The sequence below is a fragment of the Bombina bombina genome, chromosome 7 (genome assembly GCF_027579735.1).
Source record: "Bombina bombina isolate aBomBom1 chromosome 7, aBomBom1.pri, whole genome shotgun sequence".
Classification (NCBI taxonomy): Eukaryota; Metazoa; Chordata; class Amphibia; order Anura; family Bombinatoridae; genus Bombina; species Bombina bombina.
Window position 1 is genome coordinate 551,797,113 of NC_069505.1, and position 17,735 is coordinate 551,814,847.

General features: G+C 39.9%; 1 protein-coding gene across 1 annotated transcript in view; it reads right to left on the reverse strand.

The window, feature by feature from the left end:
• Positions 1-303: 303 nt before the first annotated feature.
• CCDC105 (coiled-coil domain containing 105) overlaps positions 304-17,735 on the reverse strand; it is a 35,096-nt gene continuing 17,664 nt past the window's right edge. The window contains exons 2-7 of the mRNA XM_053689135.1: positions 11,825-11,929; positions 4,646-4,787; positions 4,408-4,568; positions 3,722-3,817; positions 954-1,067; positions 304-578 (exon numbers count right to left, since the gene is read on the reverse strand). Coding sequence (XP_053545110.1) covers positions 381-578; positions 954-1,067; positions 3,722-3,817; positions 4,408-4,568; positions 4,646-4,787; positions 11,825-11,929 — 816 coding nt within the window. The 3' untranslated portion in view covers positions 304-380. The remainder of the gene's footprint in view (positions 579-953; positions 1,068-3,721; positions 3,818-4,407; positions 4,569-4,645; positions 4,788-11,824; positions 11,930-17,735) is intronic.

Genomic DNA, 17,735 nt, shown 5'->3' on the forward strand with positions numbered 1-17,735 from the left:
GTGACATGTAAAGACCTGGTTACTTACAGGCCGGATGAATGGCTTTATGTATAATATAAGTAAGTGTTGTTTAAAATTGCATGCTCTGTCTGAATAATGAAATAAAAAGTTTGGATTTCATGTCCCTTTAATGATCCCTGTTTTTCTAATATGAATGCATGACTCATCTGTATGTCCCTGACCTCGAGTTATTTTAAATATATGATGTGAATATGAGGTAAAATTGTTGGGGTGAGGGATTTGGAGGACAGCAGATTTCACAGGGCCTATGGTCCCACAATAGTAAATACACCGCCAGCTCTGTTTGAAGAATATTTCAGTATTTTTATTTAGCATGCATTGGTTGCCTGGTTTAACCGCATCCGTCAATCTACTTCTGGTCAGTTTTTAAGTGATCGGATGATCAATCTCTCTCCACGATATTTCTCACTCCTCTCCCGCAGTCTGGCAGCCGCTCGGTCTAAACGTTCTCCCCATCTCTTATTTTCCAGATCACTCTGCAGATTTTGGCGAGTGTTTTCCAGGCGACCAACTCTTTCATGGGCTCTTTCAAATGACTTCTGCAAGCATGAGGCACCCTGAGAAAATGAGGGGAACAAAATGAGAGATGAGTGAGATAACAGATACACGTGAACAGAAAAAATGTAGAAGGAACCAGTAGAGATAGACAGGCATTCTTACTTAATTTACTTCCAGTATCATAATGTGCACAATCTGAGGCATTAGTTCATACTGAGCATGTGCAAGAGTTCACAGTTTATACGTATATTAGTTTATGATAGGCTGATGGCTGTCACATGATACAGGGGGCAGGGAAATGGAAATAACTTTGAAATGTGGCAGAAATAAATCTACTACTCATTTGAAATTTGTCTGTGTTATTTCATTGCCCTTTCTCTTATACATTTTTTGATTATACAATTCAACTGTACTTAATTGCCTTTTAGACATACTTCTAAAATGAGAGCAGCTTCAGGGAGTTGAGTTTCTGGATGTTTCTGCAGATTCTTCACTAAGGGACGATCCAGACGCTCTCGTAAAGAGAGATCTTGACTGCACTCTGGACCCTGTGACATTAAAAAAACAGAGTGTGGCCTCATAACATCAAACCATGACATCAGCACACTGTGTGTTATGAAAAATATCATTATGTTAGAAGACAAGAGAGTTAGTGAGTTCATCAGCTATAGAATCAAAGGAACATGTAAAAGCAATAATAAAATTCTTCATTGTGCTAGAACACTTTATTATTGCATTGTTAAAGTCATCTATGGATCGGCAATGCATTACTGGTCTGCAGCACCACATAGCCAATCAGCAGCAGAATATTTGTGCAGCAGCCTATCATCGGCCATGTTCATCTCAGGAAAAGCTGTGCATGACCAATCCTGAGCTGAGTTTAGCTATTTGTTAAACCCCTTTGCAGTTTGGGAGAGATGAAATTCCTGTTTCCATTTAGAGACACTAACCTCAAAATTAAAACTTTAATGATAGAGCAGCGGTTTTAAGGGACTTTCCAAATTTGTGTGTTTTTGTGTGCACGCTTTATGAGGCACCAACTCCTACAGGGAATGTGCATGGGCTCACTTTGTATATCATATGAGTCTGTGATTGGCTGATGGCTGTCACATGATAAAGGTGGCTGGCAAACTGAAGTTAATTTTGAAATCTGTCAGAAACAGTCTACTGATCATGTAACATTCAGACCAAGTGCTATTGCATTTGTTGATTATGCAATTCTACTATATTTAAAGGTCCTACAAGTAACCAAAAGCTGCATTGTAATATCTATGGGCGTTGTTAAGCAATAATAGCAAGAGTATCTCATGGAAGTAGCTATTATTCACGTACTGTTGCAATGTCCATGCAAACCTCCATTTTATTAGGTATGTGCATTCAGACTATTCAGAAGCAAACAAATGCAAATTAGGCAACTGTCAGCGGCATTCAGCTATTTTCAGAGCCGGATTTCTTCTTGTGAAAGTGCAAATCCAGATCTTAGTGTGTTGTACTTTAACAAGAAAAAATCCGGCTCTGACAATAGCCGAATGCTACTGACGGTTGCCAAATTCACATTTGTTTGCTTCCCAATAGTGCAAATGCACATAGGACCTGGATAGAGGGCCAAACATTTAAGGGTGCCCACAAATGGTATCTCCATGGCTCCTAATGTGCTTCTTAAGCTAGGGTTGACAGCTGTCCTATCAGTAACTAAGCAGTTAAGTATGGGTTAAGTGGGGGTCCTGGCGCCAGAGTGGGAGCCTTGTGTCTGTATGTGGGATTTGTTGCTCAGAGGCCCTCAAGTATGCGGGGGGCCTTTTGGGGGGTCTGTCGCTTTGAGGGCAATGGAATGTGGGGTCTGGCCCTGGAGCTAGGGGGCACTGTCTCTAGCCCTTGACATTAGGGGTACTGACCCTGGAGGTTGGGGGGCCTGGTGGGGACAGGGCAGGAAGACTACCATATTAATTTGCATAAATTTGAATACATTTGTGTCAGTGTAAAAATGTTGCCCTTTCCTAATCTTTGCTCAGGACCCTGATTGGGCTCTGTCTCCTCTCGGCGCCTAGCAGGCCTAGCTCCGCTACTCTGGCTCATTCTCGCTATCTTGGTCCTGCTCAGCTAGGGTACCCCCCTACTGTTCCTCACCCCATCACAAATTACCATAATACCCAAGGCTTTACCTAAGTGACTTCCTCCCCATGCAATCTTCCCAACATTCAAAGCAGCTCTAACATCAGGAACCAGACCAACATCCAAGTACACTATAACAAGTAAGGACCCCCTTTGACTTCTAAACCCTCCAAAAAGTATAAATAATTAAAAACCAAACAAAAACAAAACTAATTAATGTTCCTGCTAAAATTCCTGTTCTAGGATCATCTATCTTTTGTCCAGAAGATACAGAGTCTCATCTTCATTGCCATCATTCTGGACTTGGTTCGGAGTTCCAAAGAAATGATCATTTTTTAAGACAATCCTGATTGGTTAAGAGATAGTTTTGACTGGGTAATTAGTGATTTGTCAATCAAAATCAGTTTTAACAGTGAGCATCCCTACCAATGCTTAGAGCAAATTGGGGTCCAAATCTCATTAAATGGACATGTTACCCAAATGTGGAATCACTCAAAGTGATTCAACATATGTGTTAGCTGACTAGAAAATATCTCATGAACATATCTATGTAAAAAAAAGAAGATATTTTACCTCAGAGTTTTCTCAGAAGCCATTCCCACTGTAGAGGGACTTTAAGCATCCAATCAGAATTCAGATAGAGTATGTAATTTTAAACATCTTTCCAATTTACATCTATTATAAAATGTGCTTTGTTTACTTTGTTAAAGGAGCAGCAATGCATTACCAGGAGCTAGCTGAACACATCAGGTGAGCCCATGACAAGAGGCATATATGTGCAGCCACCAATTAGCAGCTAGCGCCAAGTATTGCAAACTTCTTCTGAGCCAACACAAGGATGCATTTCAACAAAGGACACCAAGGGAAAGAAGCATTTTATAGAACAGAAATAAACTGGAAAATTGTTTAAAATTTCCTTTTCTATCTGAATCATGAAATATTTAGTATTGTTTTTTGTCACACAGCTTATACACGGAGCTGTATAAACCTTGGTGACTAGATATTTCATAGCCATTCTATTTTAGCAGAACTAGCCCTATGTGTATACAGACAAACATACACACACAAAATATACCCACTGTCTTCATACCTTTTGCAGAAGTAAACTAATCTTAACTTCATCCAGATGTTGCTTCTGTTTATTGACAAAGTTCCTTATGTCCCCAAGAGTAAGAGTCACATCATCCTATCACAGAACAAACAGTCATTTAGAGATGCTGAGGCAGAGGTCAGTTCTAGGGGGTGCTTTGTTAGCCCCAAACATTTTAGGTTGATTTATGCCAATTATGTGTGGACGTTTGTTGTAATATGTTGATCATATGTTGCATCACGATTATGATAAATTAATTTGTGTTGCTATATATTAGGTTCTTAGAATGTTTCTTTGATCTTCTTATGAGCCTTGTTTAATGAATAAATGATATTATATTTTGCAATATGTAATATATGTCATGTTATATCACATCCTTTTGTAAAATCAGTATAATTCCAGTCTCCGAAGTGTTAAAAGACCTTTATTTCTTTGGTTTGGGTCCAAAACGCATAGTACAATGTTTCAGGTCTGCAATAGGCCCTTAGTCATGTAGGATACAGGCCTGAAATGTTGTACTATGCTTTTTGGACCCAAACCAAAGAAATAAAGGTCTTTTAACATTTTGGAGGCTAGAATTATACTGATTTCATGTTTGATTTGGACTTGGCAAGTCTTTTTCCATGCCCCTTTCAAGAAAGTGTGCTGTTTTTCAATTTTGTGGCTTCAATATCACATTCTTTTACCTTAATGCAAGCCGTTTCATTTGCCTTCTTCAGAAGTGCCTTGGTGATACTATCTTTCAGATACCATCGATCTTGATCTGCTGGTTTCTGCCAATCAGTAGGTTGCGTATTTTTTAAACGTTCACTCATTACATGGGCGTTCTTTACCACAGTATTACATTCTATGGAGATATCAACAGACAGTTTGGGACTGTGTGAAACATTGTGAGACCAGACATTGAGTATAATCATGGGTTACCTTCTTTTGCATGACTAGGAACGTTTATAAATGCTGAGTTCTTCAGTTTCAGAGGTGGTCTGGCATTATCGCTCATGATAGTCAGCACTTGGCTTCTCTCTTTGCTATACTCTGTCAACATCTTACGTTGTTTTTGTAGCACCTACAAGAACGCAAGAGATTGCAGAGGAGTGCAAGATACTTGAATGTATACAAATGCGCAAAAAGCAGTGATTATAAATAAAACGTCTCAGAACCATCTTTAGGTTTACCCTAAAGCAAACAAGTTAATGAAGAAAAATAAAAATGTATGCGAAACTTGATGGAATCAATTACTTTTAATTGTATATAACTAGGGATGAGCGAATGTTTTGCAACATTCTAAAAATGTAATATTCTATTCTAATTTTTCAATATTTGAATTGCGCAATATACAAAATAGAAACATTCAAATTGATATATTTGTATCTCTTATTTATCAGTTTATTAAATTCTTTACCACATGAACTATTGAACTTCTGAATAGTATTTGTTAAATCGAATGTTACATTCAAAATTCGAATGGGGATATGCAATCTAATTATAAACATTCGAAAATGAAAAAAAACATTTGAAAACCTGAAATAACATACGATTACCGAATTTTAATGGATTTTCATTATTATCAACACTTGATGGTCCAAAACAAATGTCCACAGGACTATTCATTCTACCAAACAAATGACATTTTCAGCACATTCGTCCATCCCTACATATAACATCCATCTTGTGTATATAAATGACAACACTTTTGATATTTTATATATGTTTTTAACAGTATTTGTTTTTTCAAAAAAATTGTTAAACGTAAAGGGGCATGAGACACAATTTTTTAATTTCAGGATTCAGATAGAGAATGCAATTTTAAACAACTTTCCAATTTACTTCTATTATCATATTTGCTTCATTCTCTTGGAATCCTTTATTGAAGGAGCAGCGATGCACTACTAGGAATTAGCTGAACACATCAGTAAACCAATGGAAAAGAGGCATATATGTGCAGGCACCAATCAGAAGCTAGCTCCTGAGCCTACCTAGGTATCCTTTTTAACAAGGTATACCAAGAGAATGAAGCAACTTAGATAATAGAAGTAAATTTAGAAAGTTGTTTAAAATTGTATGATGTATTGGAATCATGAAAGACATTTTTTGGGGGTTTCATGTCCCTTTAAAAGGTCTGATCAAAATGTGGAAGAAATGATTAAAGGGATACTAAAGTCAAAATTTAACTTTCTAATTGTATAGCAAGATCACATAAATGTCTTGTAATTACAAAGCATAAAGCTTCCCTTTAAAGGGACACTAAGTCAAACGTGTCTGATACTTTGGGGCATATGTATCAAGGTCTGGCGGACCTAATCTGACACTGTGGATCAGGTCCGCCAGACCTCGCTGAATACGTCGAGCAATACGCTTGCAGTATTCAGCATTGCACCAGCAGCTCACAAGAGCTGCTGGTGCAACCCCGCCCCCTGCAGACTCGCGGCCAATCAGCTGCCAGCAGGGGGGTGTCAATCAACCCGATCGTACTCGATCGGGTTGTATTGTGGCGATGTCTGTCAGCCTGCTCAGAGCAGGTGGACGGGTTATGGAGCAGCGGTCTTTGTGACCGCTGCTTCATAACTGCTGTTTCTGGCGAGCCTGCAGGCTCGCCAGAAACACGGGGCATCAAGCTCCATACGGAGCTTGATACATATGCCCCAATGCCTGTATTGCCTTGGGTTTGGTTTTTGTACTTACTTAAAGGACAACTAAACACAAATTGTAAACTACATGTTTTTGAACCTTCATATCTGAGAATTATTTTACAAATAAAACTGCAACTTTATTTTGTCAAATAAGTATATTTTTATATTGGTTAATTTCACTGATTTCCCTGTCCCCCAGAACAAAAGAATCCTTTCTAACCAATCACAAACTAATATTCAGATATAGCACAAACTCTGGCCTAGATTTGGAGTTCGGCGGTAAAAGGGCTGTTAACGCTCCGCTGGCTTTTTTCTGGCCGCACCATAAATTTAACTCTGGTATCGAGAGTTCAAACAAATGCTGCGTTAGGCTCCAAAAAAGGAGCGTAGGGCATTTTTACCGCAAATGCAACTCTCGATACCAGAGTTGCTTACGGACGCGGCCGGCCTCAAAAACGTGCTCGTGCACGATTCTCCCATAGGAAACAATGGTGCTGTTCGAGCTGAAAAAAAACCTAACACCTGCAAAAAAGCAGCGTTCAGCTCCTAACGCAGCCCCATTGTTTCCTATGGGGAAACACTTCCTACGTCTGCACCTAACACTCTAACATGTACCCCGAGTCTAAACACCCCTAACCTTACACTTATTAACCCCTATTCTGCCGCCCCCGCTATCGCTGACCCCTGCATTACACTTTTAATCCCTAATCTGCCGCTCCGTAAACCGCCGCAACCTACGTTATCCCTATGTACCCCTAATCTGCTGCCCTAACATCGCCGACCCCTATGTTATATTTATTAACCCCTAATCTGCACCCCACAACGTCGCCGACACCTACCTACACTTATTAACCCCTAATCTGCCGAGCGGACCTGAGCGCTACTATAATAAAGTTATTAACCCCTAATCCGCCTCACTAACCCTATCATAAATAGTATTAACCCCTAATCTGCCCTCCCTAACATCGCCGACACCTACCTTCAATTATTAACCCCTAATCTTCCGATCGGAGCTCACCGCTATTCTAATAAATGTATTAACCCCTAAAGCTAAGTCTAACCCTAACACTAACACCCCCCTAACTTAAATATAATTTACATCTAACGAAATAAATTAACTCTTATTAAATAACTTATTCCTATTTAAAGCTAAATACTTACCTGTAAAAAAAATCCTAATATAGCTACAATATAAATTATAATTACATTGTAGCTATTTTAGGATTAATATTTATTTTACAGGTAACTTTGTATTTATTTTAACCAGGTACAATAGCTATTAAATAGTTAAGAACTATTTAATAGCTAAAATAGTTAAAATAATAACAAATTTACCTGTAAAATAAATCCTAACCTAAGATATAATTAAACCTAACACTACCCTATCAATAAAATAATTAAATAAACCACCTACAATTACCTACAATTAACCTAACACTACACTATCAATAAATTAATTAAACACAATTGCTACAAATAAATACAATTAAATAAACTATCTAAAGTACAAAAAATAAAAAAGAACTAAGTTACAAAAAATAAAAAAATATTTACAAACATAAGAAAAATATTACAACAATTTTAAACTAATTACACCTACTCTAAGCCCCCTAATAAAATAACAAAGCCCCCCAAAATAAAAAATTCCCTACCCTATTCTAAATTAAAAAAGTTACAAGCTCTTTTACCTTACCAGCCCTGAACAGGGCCCTTTGCGGGGCATGCCCCAAGAATTTCAGCTCTTTTGCCTGTAAAAAAAAACATACAATACCCCCCCCCAACATTACAACCCACCACCCACATACCCCTAATCTAACCCAAACCCCCCTTAAATAAACCTAACACTAATCCCCTGAAGATCTTCCTACCTTGTCTTCACCATCCAGGTATCACCGATCGGTCCTGGCTCCGATATCTTCATCCAACCCAAGCGGGGGCTAGACATCCACTGAAGAAGTCCAGAAGAGGGTCCAAAGTCTTCCTCCTATCCGGCAAGAAGAGGACATCCGGACCGGCAAACATCTTCTCCAAGCGGCATCTTCGATCTTCTTCCATCCGGAGCGAAGCGGCAGGATCCTGAAGACCCCCAGCGCGGAACATCCATCCGGACCGACGACTGACGGTTCCTTTAAGGGACGTCATCCAAGATGGCGTCCCTCGAATTCCGATTGGCTGATAGGATTCTATCAGCCAATCGGAATTAAGGTAGGAATTTTCTGATTGGCTGATGGAATCAGCCAATCAGAATCTAGTTCAATCCGATTGGCTGATCCAATCAGCCAATCAGATTGAGCTCGCATTCTATTGGCTGTTCCGATCAGCCAATAGAATGCGAGCTCAATCTGATTGGCTGATTGGATCGGCCAATCGGATTGAACTAGATTCTGATTGGCTGATTCCATCAGCCAATCAGAAAATTCCTACCTTAATTCCGATTGGCTGATAGAATCCTATCAGCCAATCGGAATTCGAGGGACGCCATCTTGGATGACGTCCCTTAAAGGAACCGTCATTCGTCGTTCAGTCGTCGGTCCGGATGGATGTTCCGCGCTGGGGGTCTTCAGGATCCTGCCGCTTCGCTCCGGATGGAAGGAGATCGAAGATGCCGCTTGGAGAAGATGTTTGCCGGTCCGGATGTCCTCTTCTTGCCAGATAGGAGGAAGACTTTGGACCCTCTTCTGGACTTCTTCAGTGGATGTCTAGCCCCCGCTTGGGTTGGATGAAGATATCGGAGCCAGGACCGATCGGTGATACCTGGATGGTGAAGACAAGGTAGGAAGATCTTCAGGGGATTAGTGTTAGGTTTATTTAAGGGGGGTTTGGGTTAGATTAGGGGTATGTGGGTGGTGGGTTGTAATGTTGGGGGGGGGGGTATTGTATGTTTTTTTTTACAGGCAAAAGAGCTGAACTTCTTGGGGCATGCCCCGCAAAGGGCCCTGTTCAGGGCTGGTAAGGTAAAAGAGCTTGTAACTTTTTTAATTTAGAATAGGGTAGGGAATTTTTTATTTTGGGGGGCTTTGTTATTTTATTAGGGGGCTTAGAGTAGGTGTAATTAGTTTAAAATTGTTGTAATATTTTTCTTATGTTTGTAAATATTTTTTTATTTTTTGTAACTTAGTTCTTTTTTATTTTTTGTACTTTAGATAGTTTATTTAATTGTATTTATTTGTAGCAATTGTGTTTAATTAATTTATTGATAGTGTAGTGTTAGGTTAATTGTAGGTAATTGTAGGTGGTTTATTTAATTATTTTATTGATAGGGTAGTGTTAGGTTTAATTATATCTTAGGTTAGGATTTATTTTACAGGTAAATTTGTTATTATTTTAACTATTTTAGCTATTAAATAGTTCTTAACTATTTAATAGCTATTGTACCTGGTTAAAATAAATACAAAGTTACCTGTAAAATAAATATTAATCCTAAAATAGCTACAATGTAATTATAATTTATATTGTAGCTATATTAGGATTTTTTTTACAGGTAAGTATTTAGCTTTAAATAGGAATAAGTTATTTAATAAGAGTTAATTTATTTCGTTAGATGTAAATTATATTTAAGTTAGGGGGGTGTTAGTGTTAGGGTTAGACTTAGCTTTAGGGGTTAATACATTTATTAGAATAGCGGTGAGCTCCGATCGGAAGATTAGGGGTTAATAATTGAAGGTAGGTGTCGGCGATGTTAGGGAGGGCAGATTAGGGGTTAATACTATTTATGATAGGGTTAGTGAGACGGATTAGGGGTTAATAACTTTATTATAGTAGCGCTCAGGTCCGCTCGGCAGATTAGGGGTTAATAAGTGTAGGCAGGTGTCGGCGACGTTGTGGGGGGCAGATTAGGGGTTAATAAATATAATATAGGGGTCGGCGGTGTTAGGGGCAGCAGATTAGGGGTACATAGGGATAACGTAGGTGGCGGCGCTTTGCGGTCGGAAGATTAGGGGTTAATTATTTTAAGTAGCTGGCGGCGATGTTGTGGGGGGCAGGTTAGGGGTTAATAAATATAATACAGGGGTCGGCGGTGTTAGGGGCAGCAGATTAGGGGTACATAAGTATAACGTAGGTGGCGGTCGGCAGATTAGGGGTTAAAATTTTTAATCGAGTGTCGGCGATGTGGGGGGACCTCAGTTTAGGGGTACATAGGTAGTTTATGGGTGTTAGTGTACTTTAGGGTACAGTAGTTAAGAGCTTTATAAACCGGCGTTAGCCAGAAAGCTCTTAACTCCTGCTATTTTCAGGCGGCTGGAATCTTGTCGTTAGAGCTCTAACGCTCACTGCAGAAACGACTCTAAATACCGGCGTTAGAAAGATCCCATTGAAAAGATAGGCTACGCAAATGGCGTAGGGGGATCTGCGGTATGGAAAAGTCGCGGCTGTAAAGTGAGCGTTAGACCCTTTAATCACTGACTCCAAATACCAGCGGGCGGCCAAAACCAGCGTTAGGAGCCTCTAACGCTGGTTTTGACGGCTACCGCCGAACTCTAAATCTAGGCCTCTGTTTGCACATGTGCAGTTGAGAGACTGGGGTAACCTGCCCTTATCTCTTCGCTTAAAGAGGCTTAGCACTGATTGAACTTAGTTACTATTGCAAAGAATAATTCTTCTATCATGATTGTTGATGCAAAACTGATACTCCACCTTTTACAAACATGTGACTGCTGAGAATCTTAGGGGGGGAGGATAAAGTAAACAAAAGCTTATATAAATTGGATAAAAGTATTAACCCAAACCTCCCTGGGAGAAAGTAAAACTCAGCACACATTTTAGATGTATTTGTACAGCAAAAGGCAGCAAAATAAATAATGAATGTATATTGCAATAATGTTGCACTTGCAATAATGAAACATTTTATGCATGGTTGAAATGTCAAGTTTAATGTTCCTTTATTAATAAAAGTGTGGACTTTTATCAATCAGTTTTTATGAAGTCTACATCATTTTCTTTTTTTTGTTAATACAAAGTAGACTATAAGGGACATTGAGAAACAGCAATACCATTAAACAGGCAGCAAACAAACATATTTCCCATGAAGAAGGCTGCAATAAATTTGATTATAGCAGAACAGGTTTAAATTCTTTCTTACAAACTTTAAACAAGGCACTCCATGTCTGGGATCTGTACTCACAGAGCAAGTAAGTAGCCATGGCATGAAAGGCTAAACAGAAAGCTTTGGCTCATAAAAATGCCCTTTATTGAAAAAAAAAAATGAATAAAAACATAATAGCTGCAAACATACACTGGCTGTAAACAAGGCAGTCCATCTAACGCGTTTCACGCCCATGGGACTCGGAGCCATTACATATTTTTTTTGCAGAAAGGGTGGTGGATTCATGGAATAAACTTCCAAACACAAAAACTATGGGTAGACTTGATAGGCCTTTTGGTTCTTATCTACCGTCAAATTCTACATGTACTACAGGGAACTTTCAATGGTGGTTGTATATAGTAACAGTGAGGGAATATACACAGTTATTACCTGTAGTTGTCTTCCAATTTCTTGCAGTTGTCTTTCTGTATGTTTTTTCATATGCGCAAGACTCTCTTTTTCCTCTTGTAAGAGTGGGTCCACTTTATCAGGATACTGGAAAAAGGATAATAATTGTAATATTTACATTGCATTTTTACATTTACATTTGCACTAAAGGGAAGGAAAAATCTTTAAAGGGACAATAAACCCAATTTGTTTTGTTCATGATTCATTTAGACCATACAATTAATAAAACAAAACAAAAAAACCTGTTTACTTCTATTACATATAGAAAGAGAAGTGCTCTACTAGGAAGTGTAACAGTCTTATCCTCCCCTAACAAGCAAAGCTGACTCAACCATGGGATGAAGTGGGTCCAACGGACCCAGGCAGCACTTAACAAGGGGCAGCACTTCAGTGACTGAGTGAGTCACTGTCAGACCCTGACCCCTTCTATCCTCTGTCTCCATGTGGGGAGTCACAGACTCCCAGCAACATAAAGCATCATGCACAAAAAGATACAGAACTAGTCAGGGGCGACATTCAAGGTTGGACAAGTGCATCTCTTCCTTAACTAACTCCCCACTTATTGTGCAAAAGCATTGGTTGTATGCAGGTAGGTAGGCAGGCTTAGTAAAGTCAGTAGCCAGGCTTGTAGGTTGATCTTCTAATCAATAATGTTACTACTGGTGGGGTTGTCATTTCATTCTCGGACCCAGGCAGGGTAATATCTTGAGCCGGTACTGCTAACAAGGTCAGTCCAGCCCCAAATACGGCAATTCTGCTCTGAAAAAGGAACTTGACCACCCCAGACAATTATTTCAGCCTTCTTTGGAGCTTGTCAGTGAGGTGCAGCAATATTCCTCTAAGCATATTGGGCAAGGAGTCCACATCTGGTTTCCCCTTTCTATTATCAAATATACTTCATTCTTTTTGTATCCTATGTTGAAAACAAGGTAGGTCGGGTCATGAGCATGCACGTGCCTGAAGCACTGTATCACTGCTTTGTTTAAAGATTTTTTTTAAAGGGACATTCAAGTCAAAATTAAACTTTCATGATTCAGATAGAGCATGCAATTTTAAACACTTTCCAATTTACTTCCATTAACAAAATGTGCACAGTCTTTTTATATTTACACTTTTTTGAGTCACCATCTCCAACTGAGCATGTGCAAGAATTCACAGAATATATGTAGATGCATTTGGGATTGGCTGATGGCTGTCACATGATACAGGAGGAGTGGAAATAGACATAACTTTGAAATTAGTCAGAAAAAAGTTCAGACTAAGTACTATGGAATCTTATATTATAATGCATTTGTTCATTAGGGAAATCTACTATTTACTGCTGATCTAGTGCTTAAAATTGAATAACATTGTTAAAAACCATATAGTGTTTCAGATACAAATGCACTATCTACATAGTTATGTTCTTTAAAAAAAGAATGATTTGAGAACAAATTAAATTTGATAAATGAAGTATGCTTTGAATCATTAACAAAAAATGTTGGATTTCGCATTAACTTGGACAAAACAAATTAGTAGCAGCAAATAAATAATAGTTTTTACTAATACTCTATTTATTGAAATTTAAATTCTTTAACGTATAAATAATATATATAGCAATTACACACTTCATTGCAAAACATACAAAAATATATTGTAAACTAATTTAAATTTTACAGCCAATCAGCTAATGATGAATAGGATGAAAGCTCAATCCTATTGGCTGATTGCAACAGCCAATAGGATTTTTTCCCTTTAATTCCTATTGGCTTATAGAATTCTATCAGCCAATCAGAATGTAAGGGACACCATCTTGGATGACGTCACTTAAAGTGAACTTCATTTCTCTTGTAAGGTGTATCCAGTCCACGGATCATCCATTACTTGTGGGATATTCTCCTTCCCAACAGGAAGTTGCAAGAGGATCACCCACAGCAGAGCTGTCTATATAGCTCCTCCCCTAACTGCCAACTCCCAGTCATTCTCTTGCAGCTCTTGACAAGGGAAGTAGCTAGAGAGATGTGGTGACTTAGTGTAGTTTATCTTCAATCAAAATTTCGTTATTTTAAATGGTACCGGAGTTGTACTGTTTTTACCTCAGGCAGAAATTAGAAGAAGTGTTTTGCCTGAGGTTTTTGATGATCTTAGCAGGTTGTAACTAAGATCCACTGCTGTTCTCACACATAACTGAAGAGTATGGGAAAACTTCAGCTGGGGGAACGGCCTGCAGAATCAACTGACTTGAGGTATGTTCAGTATATTTTTTTCTATAGAGATAATAAGAAGTCTAGAAAATGCTGACAGTGCCTGATATATTTGAGGTAAGCCTGATTGCAGTGATTTAATAATGACTGGCATCATGCTTGCAGTAAAAGGTAATTTTCATGTTAATTGCTCTTATGACTTAGTATGTTAAACGTTTACATGAGTTATAAGGAACGTTTTTTTACTAAGGATGATAAATCTTGCTTTGGGGCCTAGTTTTTCCACATGGCTGTTATTTGACTCCTAGGAGTAGTTTTTTAGGCCCTCTGACTTTCAGTGCATGGTGGGAGGGGCCTATTTTCGCGCTCTAATTGCGCAGTAACTTTTACTCTCTGAGACATCCAGCTTCCCTGAAGGAGTCCCCTGACATATTGGACCTCTGTAAAGGGTTTTTGTGCCTACAAAAGTCATTTTATGGGAAGGTAGGAGCCACAGTAGAGCTGTGGCAGTTTGCCTGTGACTGTTATAACGGTTTTTACCGTTTTTTTGCTTCGTTTTTGAGCCTGAGGGGTTAATCATCCATTTGCAAGTGGGTGCAATGCTATTTTAGTCTAGTACATACACTGTTAAAATTTCATAGAGTTAACTGCTTTTTTCACTGTTTTGCAGTTTTTGTGTTTTGTTTTTTTCCCTTAAAGGCACAGTACCGTTTTTTATATTCTGCTTTTTCACATTAATTAAAGTGTTTTCAAAGCTTGCTGGTCTCATAACTAGTCTGTTAAACATGTCTGACATAGAGGAAACTCTTTGTTCATTATGTTTAGAAGCCATTGTGGAACCCCCTCTTAGAATGTGTACCAAATGCACTGATCTTACTATAAGTTATAAAGATCATATTCTGGCTTTAAAAGATTTATCACCAGAGGAAACTGACAAGGGGGAAGTTATGCCGACTAACTCTCCCCACGTGTCAGAACCTATAACTCCCGCTCAAGGGACGCCCGCTCAAGAGGCGCCAAGTACATCTAGCGCGCCCATAGCGTTTACCTTACAAGACATGGCGGCAGTTATGGATCATACCCTTACAGCGGTATTGTCCAAACTACCAGGGTTACAAGGAAAGCGAGACAGCTCTGTTGCTAGGAAAAATACAGAGCACTCTGACGCTTTAGTAGCTATGTCTGATATCCCCTCACAATATGCAGAAGCTGAGGAAGGAGAGCTTCTATCTGTGGGGGATTTTTCTGACTCAGGGAAGATGCTTCAACCTGATATGTCTACATTTAAATTTAAGCTTGAACACCTCCGTGTGTTACTCAGAGAGGTTTTAGCTACTCTGGATGACTGTGACACCATTATAGTCCCAGAGAAATTGTGTAGATTGGATAAATACTATGCAGTGCCTGTTTACACTGATGTTTTTCCAATACCTAAGAGGTTTTCAGAAATTATTACTAAGGAATGGGATAGACCAGGTGTACCGTTCTCTCCCCCTCCTGTTTTTAAGAAGATGTTTCCCATAGATGCCGCTACACGGGACTTATGGCAAACGGTCCCTAAGGTGGAGGGAGCAGTCTCTACCCTAGCTAAGCGTACAACTATCCCCGTCGAGGAGAGTTGTGCTTTCCTAGATCCAATGGATAAAAAGTTAGAGGGTTACCTTAAGAAAATGTTTATTCAACAGGGTTTTATTCTCCAGCCTCTTGCATGCATTGCCCCTGTCACTGCTGCTGCGGCCTTCTGGTTTGAGTCTCTGGAAGAGGCTCTACAGGTAGAAACCCCATTGGATGATATACTTGACAAGCTTAAAGCTCTTAAGCTAGCCAATTCATTTGTTTCTGACGCTGTTGTTCATTTAACCAAACTAACGGCTAAGAACTCAGGTTTTGCTATTCAAGCGCGTAGGGCGTTATGGCTTAAATCCTGGTCAGCTGATGTTACTTCAAAGTCTAAGCTTCTCAACATTCCCTTCAAGGGGCAGACCCTATTCGGGCCTGGACTGAAGGAGATCATTTCTGATATTACTGGAGGAAAAGGTCATGCCCTTCCTCAGGATAGGTCCAACAAATTAAGGACCAAACAAACTAATTTTCGTGCCTTTCGAAACTTCAAGACTGGCACAGCATCAACTTCCTCTAATACAAAACAAGAGGGAAATTTTGCCCAGTCCAAGCCGGTCTGGAGACCTAACTAGGCTTGGAACAAAGGAAAGCAGGCCAAGAAGCCTGCTGCTGCGTCTAAGACAGCATGAAAGATCAGCCCCCGATCCGGTAATGGATCTAGTAGGGGGCAGACTTTCTCTCTTCGCTCAGGCTTGGGCAAGAGATGTCCAGGATCCCTGGGCGTTGGAAATTGTGTCCCAGGGATATCTTCTAGACTTCAAAGCTTCTTCCCCAAAAGGAAGATTTCACCTCTCACAATTATCTGCAAACCAGATAAAGAGAGAGGCATTCTTACATTGTGTTCAAGACCTCCTAGTTATGGGAGTGATCCAAAGGAGGAACAGGGGCAAGGCTTCTATTCAAATCTGTTTGTGGTTCCCAAGAAAGAGGGAACCTTCAGACCAATCTTAGATCTCAAGATCCTAAACAAATTTCTCAGGGTCCCATCCTTCAAGATGGAGACTATTCGAACCATCCTACCTATGATCCAGGAGGGTGAATATATGACTACCGTGGACTTAAAGGATGCTTATCTTCACATTCCGATACACAGAGATCATCATCGGTTTCTCAGGTTCGCCTTCCTAGACAGGCATTACCAGTTTGTGGCTCTTCCCTTTGGGTTAGCTACGGCACCAAGAATCTTTATGAAGGTTCTGGGGTCACTTCTGGCGGTCCTAGACGACATTACCTTACCTAGACGACATTCTGAAACAGGCGTCGAATTTTCAAATTGCCAAGTCCCATACGGACATTGTTCTGGCATTCCTGAGGTCTCATGGGTGGAAAGTGAACGAAGAAAAGAGTTCTCTATCCCCTCTCACAAGAGTTTCCTTCCTGGGAACTCTGATAGATTCTGTAGAAATGAAGATTTACCTGACAGAGGCCAGGTTGTCAAAACTTCTAAATTCCTGCCGTGTTCTTTATTCTACTTCTCACCCTTCAGTGGCTCAGTGTATGGAAGTAATCGGATTAATGGTAGCGGCAATGGACATAGTGCCGTTTGCCCGCCTACATCTCAGACCGCTGCAACTCTGCATGCTCAGTCAGTGGAATGGGGATTACACAGATTTGTCCCCTCTACTAAATCTGGATCAAGAGACCAGGGATTCTCTTCTCTGGTGGCTATCTCGGGTCCATCTGTCCAAAGGTATGACCTTCCACAGGCCAGATTGGACAATAGTAACAACAGATGCCAGCCTTCTGGGCTGGGGTGCAGTCTGGAACTCCCTGAAGGCTCAGGGTTCGTGGACTCAGGAGGAGGCACTCCTTCCGATAAACATTCTGGAACTAAGAGCGATATTCAATGCTCTTCAGGCTTGGCCTCAGCTTGCTGCGGTCAGGTTCATCAGATTTCAGTCGGACAACATCACGACTGTAGCTTACATCAACCATCAAGGGGGAACAAGGAGTTCCCTAGCAATGTTGGAGGTTTCAAAGATAATTCTATGGGCAGAGGTTCACTCTTGCCATCTATCAGCTATCCATATCCCAGGAGTAGAGAACTGGGAGGCAGATTTTCTAAGTCGACAGACTTTTCATCCGGG